At 37.0% G+C, this 10,043-nt stretch overlaps 1 protein-coding gene and 1 non-coding gene across 2 annotated transcripts; one reads left to right on the plus strand and one right to left on the minus strand.

Moving 5' to 3' along the window:
• Positions 1-4,784: 4,784 nt before the first annotated feature.
• Positions 4,785-8,084, plus strand: LOC21411346 (serine/threonine-protein kinase-like protein ACR4). The gene has a single exon (XM_010099218.2). It carries the CDS (start codon positions 5,144-5,146, stop codon positions 7,886-7,888), a length of 2,745 nt encoding a protein of 914 aa, XP_010097520.2. The 5' UTR covers positions 4,785-5,143; the 3' UTR covers positions 7,889-8,084.
• A 792-nt stretch (positions 8,085-8,876) lies between these two features.
• Positions 8,877-8,948, minus strand: TRNAT-UGU. Its single transcript has one exon. It is a non-coding gene; the product is annotated as a tRNA-Thr (tRNA).
• Positions 8,949-10,043: the final 1,095 nt, after the last annotated feature.

Genomic DNA, 10,043 nt, shown 5'->3' on the forward strand with positions numbered 1-10,043 from the left:
GTGTGGGGCGGGGGTGGGGGGGGGGGGGGGGGTGTTACAATGCGGATGGACTTAAGCATGACTACAGGCGAAAATGTTTCCTCGTAGTCAATTCCCTCCTTTTGTGTGTATCCCTTAGCTACCAATCTAGCCTTATAGGTTTCGACCTTTCCTTCTGTATTTTTCTTTCTCTTGTAGACCCATTTACACCCAATGGACTTAATTCCATCAGGAAGATCTATAAGTTCCCGGACTTGATTAAAATCCACAGATTCCATCTTAGCTTTCATGGCTCATGTCCAAAGGTTTGCATCAACATCCTCCATAGCTTCTTTGTATGTATAAGGATCTTTGTCATTTTTCAAAGATTCTACCAAAAAGGTCTCCCTATTGGCCATGAATCTCTCAGGTTCAGGTCTGATCCTCCCACTACGCCGAAGCCCCTTAGGTTGTTGTTAGGTTTCCTTTTATATGCTGATTTGAACGGTTTCTAAAGGAATTAGCAGTCTGACTAAGTCACTCGATATTTCCTCAAGCACCACTTTGCTACGAGGCTTAAAGTCGTTCATGTAACTTTCCTCAAGTAATGTTGCATTTGTTGAAACCACGACTTTATTTTCCTTGGGGTTATCGAAATAACCCCCTTTCGTCCCACTCGGATAACCTACAAAAATGCACACTTCTAAACATGCTTCCAACTTGTTCGCTTCCTTGTCCAGTACATGTGCAGGACATCCCCATATGTGAATATGGTTCAAGGATGTCTTCATGCCCGTCCACAACTAGTGAGGAGTTTTAGGAACCGACTTTGTTGACACGTTGTTCAGAAGATAACATGCAGTTTGTAAAGTATATCCCCAGAAAGATATAGGCAATGTTGAATAACTCATCATGGACCGTACCATGTCCAACATGGTCTTATTCCTTCTCTTAGCTACACCATTCTGTTGTAGAATGCCTGGTGCAGTCAAATGGGATAGAATCTCATTTTCTAATAAGTATCCAGTGAACTCATCAGAGACGTATTCTCCACCTAGATTGGATCGAAGTTCCTTTATGGGTTACCCAATTGCTTTTCCACTTCAGCCCGAAAACTCTGTGAATTTCTCAAAAGTTTCACTTTTGTGGTGCATCAGGTACACATAACCATATCTTGAGTAATTATCGATAAAAGTGACGCAATACTCAAACCCTCATCTTGCTTTGATGTTCATGGGACCACAAACATCACTATGCACAAGTTCAAGAACCTCTTCAGCCTTATTGCCCTTTGACCTAAATGGTATTTTGGTCATTTCCCTCCAAACAAGACTCACATTGGGGTAAGGACCCAACCTTTAAAGAACTTAAAGGTCCATCCTTTATCAACCTCTGTATTTTGTTAAGGCTAATGTGACCAAGTCACAAATGCCAAAGATATGTCTAATTAGAGTGAGAAGTCTTAAGCCTTTTAGAGTTATTAATAACTTCAGTGTTTAGCAGTGAGTCCATCTTAGGTTTAATAAAATATAGATTATTTTACATCCATCCATCACAGATAAAATACTTATTTTTACGAATCACAACTTTATTATTAAAAGAAATTGAATAAGAATCCTTAAAAAATTGAGTGAGATTGAGAGAAATTGAGAGAAATTGAGTGAGATTGAGAGAAATTGAGAGGGTTTGAGAGAGTTTGGGTGAGGAAAATGTGTGAGGGATGAGAGGTATTTATAGGAAAATTTTTTGGGTTAAAAAATTGATTTTTTTCTCCTAAATTCGGATCCAACAGTTATTTTTTTCTTCACGGGTCGGGTTCGGGCTGGCTCAGGTAGAAAATCGGGCAATGGCTAAAAAAATAGCCATTGGATTCGGGCAGTTCGAGCTTCGGGTCGGGCACCAATGGTCAAAAATATATCCGTTGGTATGGTTCGGGCTTCGGCCAATTCAGACCATTCGGGCGTGACTGAAAAAATTCAAAAAAATTCTGGCAGGCGGCGATATCACGACAGCAGGCTCCGGTGAGTTGTCCATTATGGCCTTTCTTTCCATAAAAGAAACAATTTCCATAAATTTTCTTTTGGCCATTACCTGACTTTTTGAACCTCTTGTCATTATTAACTTTGAAATTCTTCGAAAACTTACTAGCTTCAGCAACATTAACCTTAGAGGAATCTATTATCTTGCCCTTAGGATCACGTGACTTAGTCTCTTCTTTGATCCTCAAGTTTTTTATAATTCCTCCAAAGTTATGTCATCTCTCCTATGAAGGAGTTTCTTTCTATAACCATTCCAACTTTGAGGCAATTTAGCAATAATTGCCCTCACTTGGAATGATTCAGGAATTTCAACTTTCAATTCCCGAAGCTTAGTAACAATGACTTGCAATTCATGTATTTGATCTAGAACGCTCTTGGTATCAACCATGACAAATTCAAGATATTTCAAGATGAGAAATTTATCTGTACCGTTCCAAATCTCCACCGGAGACTCCATCGAGTTGTAGAGATCGTAGAGTCTATTGGAGAGAGTGTTAAGAATATGACCCTAGTAAATGACTTCATCATCTTCACGCTCCTTCCTTGTAGCCTTCAATTCATTAGAATCATCCTCTTTTGGTTTTGGAAGTGGCTCTAACATCGGATCAAGCACGTAGGCGATCTTGAGCATGGTGAGAAGGAAGAACAACTTTCCTTTCCAGCGGGTGAAGTTGGTACCATCGAATCGATAAAATTGGACATTCGAATTGAGGAAAGACGTCATGTTCTTTTCAACCTCCATTGCAACAAGTTAAAACCTTAAAGGTTGTTGGAAAATTTGAGTGTAGAGGGTGAAAAGAATGCAAAAAACAAAAGAGGGTTTGAAGCGTATAAGAATACTTTCCTTTAAGGTTTTATTTGCCCTCACTTCTCAAAGTTTGCTAATGAGATACAACAAACCGTTAAACACAATATCTAGCAATCATATTGAGTTCCAGAACATGAATTAAGTCTGTAAATTTTCTCTGGAGAATTAACAAAGACAAATGTGTCATTTCATGAATGAATATATCCTCTTTAAATATTACAACCATTCACATAAAGGTACATTTTTAATGTAAAAATATCTTTTTATGGATTAATACACCTATTACAATAGTTATATCTATTGCTAATTGATATTCAGATATATATGAAAACATATCACTAATGGATGTAATGGTTTGAAATGTTTCAGATCACATAAACTCATGAAAACACTATTTTTTATGCAGAATTTTCACTGCAACGGGTGTTTTCCCACTGCAGTGCTCAAACAGACCCGAAAGGCTTGCACAAGCGCGCTGCAACGCAAATATTTCGGTTGCAGTAGAAATATTTCGGCTACAGCGGAAATATTTCAGCTGCAGGGAAAATATTTCGGTTGTAGTCGGTTTGGCCGAACTAAATTGCACAGTTTTTGTGTAGTTTGTCCGCTGCAGCGCTTTTGAAGTCCCTTAAACATGAGTTTTTTATGTTTTTGGGAAATAGTAGAAAATATGCCAATATGAAAAGCTTAAGAAAGTATATAGGTCAATTTTTAGTTATAGAAATTAATAGGCCATAACTTGTCAAGTTATGGTTCATAACCAGATAAGTTATGGACAAACTTGTCAAGTTATGGTTCATAGCCAGACAAGTTATGGACAATTATGGATAATAACTTGTCAAGTTATGGTTCATAACCAGACAAGTTATGAACGAAAACAGTAATTTGGCCTATTTATTAACTTATGTAAACTATTAGCCTATTAATTTTAATTCATCTCAAGTTTTGGACTATTTTCCTCTTTCTTCCTTTGTTTTAACATTCAAACAACTTGTGATCTTAATCAAAACATATTACAATCCCTCTAAGAGATAGTATATGAAAAATTTGACATTTAATTACTATCGGTTAAAAATGAATACAACTTTTGTATTTTTTAATTATTTTAAAAATAAAAGTTTATTTTTACAAGTTTCAAAGCTTAATAATTATAAAAAAAATAAACTTAATATTTTAAATAACATTATGCATTGTAACAAAAATTAAAATAATATATCATGTCAATTTTTTTAATAATAAATATATAATTGATGTTAACATTTATATTAGAGATCATCTTAATAAAATACTACATCGCAGCAGTTAAAGAAAAAAAAAAAAAAAAAAAAAGAATGCAGCCAAGTAGTTATTCTTTTATAATTATTGACAACATAAGCTTCGATGTTTAAAAAAGCAATTTCCCAAGTTCGTGGTCCAAGTATAACCGATAACACAATTACTAAAGAAAAAAAGTATAATTTATAAAATAAAAGAAAGCATTCCAGAAAAAAAAATATACAAATTCAAATTGAGTGAGAAAAGAGAAAAAGAAAACAGCTTATATAATTTCAGAGAAAATAAAAATCATGCATGCAAGAAAAAGAAGAGACATTTGAAGGCCACAGTTTTACGCAAGCGTTGGAGATATTAGTACTACAAAAGGAGCAAAAATTACATTCATACATACATTCTGCAAAAAAAAGTTATTAATACCCAGGCTTGGAAATATCAAAATGGCATTAACTTCTCATTTAATACCTTCACCTACACTGAGGCCATATTCAGAACTTGCAGTTTCATCTCATTAAATGCTCTTTCTTTCCTCTCTCTCCCTCTCTCTTTCCTTCTCTCTTTCTCTCTCCGCACATTCTTGCTTCTGTAATAGCAATACCCTGCAACTACTTCACCAAAACAATCCATCTTTCCTTGGGCGTTTTCATTCCAAGAAATTTATTACTATCATTTTTCTTTTTCTTTTTTTTTTTTTTTCACAACCCAAGTAGTCTCATCCAAGCAAGAGCAGACTGTGGGAAGAGATTTACTAGCTGAGTTTTGTGAATGAATGAATGAAAGAAAGATTTTCGACATTTTGTTCTTGATGGGTAAGTGTTTTTCCGCACTTGGGTGTTGAAGAAGAACAGTAGAAATTGTTCTCTTGTATAGAAAGTGTTTATTCTTTTTGGCTTATTCATTGGTGAATGTTATTCACATCATATGCCTTTTTTCTTCATTCAACTTGATGGTCTAAGGGAAGTGCGATGGTGTCTTTTCAGTTGTTCAGTCAAACCCCAGAACAAAGCTTTTCCTTTCCTTTTGAACTGCACTCTCTGCTGAGTTTATCATTTGAGTTGTGAGAGAAATGTGGATTTTTCCAAAGTGGGGTTTTTTCCTTATGTGGGTTCTATGTCTATCAGATTTGTTGTGGTTAGTTTCAGGACTAGGTTCAATGTCTTCCATTGCCGTTTCCTATGGAGAAAACGGTCCTGTTTTCTGTGGCCTAAGATCAGATGGGTCCCACCTTGTGACCTGTTATGGCTCAAATTCAGCCATAACATATGGAACTCCATTGCGTTTACCATTTGTTGGTCTAACTGCTGGTGATGGTTTTGTTTGTGGGCTTCTCAGTAATACCAATCAGCCGTATTGTTGGGGAAGCAGTGGCTACATCCAAATGGGCGTTCCTCAACCGATGAGTAAAGCCGCCGAGTACTTGGAAATAAGTGCTGGTGATTACCATCTCTGTGGATTGAGAAAGCCCTTGACTGGAAAACGCAGGAACACTTCTTTTGTTGATTGTTGGGGCTATAACATGACAAAAAACTATGCGTTTGATGGGCAGATTCAGTCGATATCTGCAGGCTCGGAGTTCAGCTGCGCGTTGTTTGCTCAGAACAGGACGGTTTTCTGTTGGGGCGACGAAACGAGCAGCCGGGTCATCAGCTTGATTCCTAAAGAGATGAGGTTTCAGAAGATTGCGGCGGGTGGGTACCATGTTTGTGGCATTATGGAGGGTGTGAATTCAAGAGCCTTTTGTTGGGGAAGGAGCTTGGACATTGAGGAAGAGATCTCGGTGGCGTATTCGGGTCAGGGTGGGAATGTCGATTTGGCGCCGAATGATCCAATGCTCTCTGTTGTTGGAGGGAAGTTTCATGCTTGTGGGATTAGGAGTTATGACCGTGGAGTGGTTTGTTGGGGTTTTGTTGTTAAACCAAGCACCTCTGTCCCTAATGGGATTAAGGTTTATGAGATTGCTGCTGGGAATTACTTCACTTGTGGAATTCTTGCTGAGAGATCACTTCTGCCTGTTTGTTGGGGTTCTGGATTTCCTACTTCTCTGCCTTTAGCCGTCTCTCCTGGCCTCTGCAAGCCTACTCCGTGTGCCCCAGGGTTTTACGAACTCAGCCATAAGAATGCCTCTTGCAAAGATCCCAACTCTCGAATTTGCTTGCCGTGCAGCGCCGGTTGTCCCGCTGAAATGTACCAAAAAACCGAATGCTCGGTGAGATCTGACAGAATTTGTGAATATAACTGTTCGATTTGCAACTCCGCGGAATGCGTCTCCAACTGTTCAGCTTCGTACTCCACTATCCTCGCGGCAAAGAAGAACGAAAGGTTTTGGTCGCTGCAGCTGCCGGTCATCATTGCGGAGATTGCGTTTGCTGCGTTCCTAGTGATTGTTGTGTCGTTAACCGCAGTTTTGTACGTTCGTTACAAGTTGAGAGACTGCCAATGCTCCACCAAAGATTCCAAGTCCAAGAAGAGTAATGCAAATGCTTCGAGCTTTCAAAAGGAAAACGGTAAGATTCGTCCAGATTTGGATGACCTGAAGATCAGGAGGGCTCAGATGTTCACTTATGAGGAACTAGAAAGGGCGACGGAGGGTTTCAAAGACGAATCTTTAGTGGGAAAGGGAAGCTTCTCATATGTTTTCAGAGGGGTTTTAAAAGACGGCACGGTTGTTGCCGTCAAACAGGCTATAATGTCTCCAAACATGCAGAAGAGCTGGAAAGAATTCCACACAGAGTTAGATCTACTCTCGAGATTAAACCATGCCCATTTGCTTAATCTGCTCGGGTATTGTGAGGAAGGAGAAGAAAGGCTTCTTGTTTATGAGTACATGGCTCATGGATCATTGCATCAGCATCTCCATGGTAAGAACAAGGTCTTGAAGGAGCAGCTGGATTGGGTTAGAAGAGTAACTATTGCAGTCCAGGCTGCAAGGGGGATCGAATACTTGCACGGTTATGCTTGCCCGCCGGTGATCCATCGAGACATTAAGTCCTCGAACATCCTCATCGACGAGGAGCATAATGCCCGAGTCGCTGATTTCGGTCTCTCGCTGTTGGGGCCTGCAGATAGTTGCTCCCCATTGCCTGAGCTACCGGCCGGAACTCTTGGCTATCTTGATCCCGAATACTACCGGCTTCACTACCTCACCACCAAATCCGACGTTTACAGCTTCGGTGTCTTGTTGTTGGAGATTCTCAGCGGGAGAAAAGCTATTCATATGCAGTATGAAGAAGGGAATGTAGTTGAACGGGCAGTGAACATTGTCGAGTGGGCGGTGCCTCTTATCAAATCGGCCGATATAGCAGCGATTTTGGATCCGGTTTTGAAGCTTCCATCAGATATAGAAGCGTTGAAAAGGATTGCAAATGTGGCTTGTAAGTGTGTAAGAATGAGAGGGAAGGAAAGGCCATCGATGGACAAAGTGACGACCGCATTAGAACGAGCTCTTGCGCTGCTAATGGGCAGCCCTTGTAATGAACAACCGATCTTGCCAACCGAGGTGGTTTTGGGGAGTAGTAGAATGCACAAGAAACCCTCACAAAGATCTTCGAATCGGTCGGCATCCGAGGCCGATGTCGTTGAGGCCGATGATCAGAGGTTGGAGTTCAGAGCTCCTTCATGGATTACTTTTCCTAGTGTTGCTTCTTCTCAGAGGAGGAAGTCCTCGGTTTCGGATGCAGATGTAGAAGGGAAGAACCCAGAAGCCAAAAATTCAGGCAATGGTGGAAGCATTAACGACGGGTTGAGAAGTTTGGAAGAAGAGATTTGTCCTGCTTCTCCTCAAGAAAACTTGTTCTTGCAGCACAATTTCTAAAATTAAGAAGCAAAGAAATATATATATCTTAGAGTTGCTCATCTAGGAGGATATGAAATGTTTGGAAAGAAAAGAAAAAAAATGTATTTCTGGAGTTCTAGACTACTACTACAACTAGTACTACCACCTCTTATTTTGGAACACCGATCTTGCTTCTTTTGTGTAGTTAATTCTAACACTACGCTGGTCTAATTATCAAGGGTTTTTTTTTGTCTTTCTATGCCTTGTAGTTTATATTTATTTCTCAAAGTATATCATCGGTTTTTATTCTTATCAAAAGTATACTTTCGAATTACATTTTAATCTATAAATCTAAATCTTTTCTCAATCAAAATTTGATTTTAACTTGCGAAATCACTAAATTATTCTTAAAAGGAGATTGTATAACTGTTCGAGAACAAAAATAAGCGTCATATACAAATTCTTTCTAAGAATAATTTAGTCATTTTATAGGTCAAAATTCTAAAAAGAAAAATTATATATATGTACATTAATTGTAATTTAAAAGTACATTTTTTATTAGATCAAAAAGTGAGAGTATAGTTTGTGAATAAACGTAAATCACAATATATAAAAAAAGACTGTTTTTGGTAGGCCGTCTTATAAGTAGGATTAGTTTTCTGACCGTTAAATCTGATGAAAATTAAATGAGATTAAAAAAATATACATAACGGATAATTTTAATACAGACCGATAGTTTTATTTTTCTGATTCTAGAGAAGAAACTCCTTAAATATAAAAAGAATAACTAACCTAATTATCAATATTGTTTTATCTTGAGAATTACTTCTTATTGAAAACTTGTGTGACGCTTTAACATAGAGCTGGCATTATTGTAAGTAATTTTGATTGATGGAACGACCGAAGGAAAGTTGTTTGGGAAATTTTTCTTTTGTTCTTCATTTTTTTGGAATTAGATCAACTAGTATACTTTTGATTATATCAAAAAAAAAAAAAAAAAAAAAAAAAATTAGAATTATGGGTTAGATGCCCCCACGCAGGATCGAACTACGGACCTTCAGTTTACAAGACTGACGCTCTACCACTGAGCTATAGGGGCTTGGTCAAGAGTGTTTTATAATGAAATCTTGATTTTAATATAAGTATTAATCACGAGGAAAAGGGGTTCTTGAATAGTAGGATTAATTTTAAAAAAGCGCGCGCATACATCTTATTTATTTCTTTTTTATTTCAGCAAATAGAACACATTCGGCACCAATTGGCTAAAAACGTGATGCAATAAAACATTTCTAAATTAGTACCATTGAAACGAGGAAAAATTATTTTGTTGAGAGGTTATTTATTCATCGATAATTGGATAATTTATTGATAAATGGATGTTTATTAATTTTAAAAAAGTAGTGATTTTTTAAATGAATGTTTATTAAAAACTTATTCTATCTTAATACGAGTCATGGTAGCGGTAATGTGACCCGCTATATGGATGAAACTTCATGATTTTTTTTTTAAATTGATTGAACACACATTATTAAATCACCATTCAATAAAAGTATAGACACAATTTTCAAATAAAACATAGAATTTTAACACACGAGAGGGCTCACTTTCATGTACCGATTCGGTGTATTCTATCCACACTAATGCATTTATAGAGACCTAAAGGATTAATTCTAAATAATTCGACGAGATAAACATGATCTGAGATGAAAAATAATAATTTTAAGAGGCACAAATTATGAAAAATATCCTTGTGTTAGAGTAAGTTTTGTATGAGTGGTTTCTCCAATAAAGAGAAAATGAATATGACATGGAAAAATGATCTGAATTATAGAAAAAGACTTTATGCAAAAAAAAAAAAAAAATGTATGGTAAAACTCTCTAGAATTTAAATTCTTTAATCTTTGGTTAGGATGGTTCAATGCAAGATATGGAATCAAGTCTTACTGGCAGTTTGGTAAAAGTACTTTAGTTTTCATGGGGAATATTGAAAATACTTTATTAGAAATAAGTGTTAAAATTATTTTATATGGACTAGCATAATTACCTAAGCTCACATATTAATGTCAAACGTGGTGTACGAAGCATGTAATTAAAAACTAATATTTTAGATCATATTAGCCATGTATGGTGTTGTTTGGGCTATAATGGGATGAACTTATTTATTTTATTGTGTGAGGCTCATAGATTCACTTTG

Source organism: Morus notabilis, unplaced genomic scaffold, assembly GCF_000414095.1.
Source record: "Morus notabilis unplaced genomic scaffold, ASM41409v2 Scaffold212, whole genome shotgun sequence".
Classification (NCBI taxonomy): domain Eukaryota; kingdom Viridiplantae; phylum Streptophyta; class Magnoliopsida; order Rosales; family Moraceae; genus Morus; species Morus notabilis.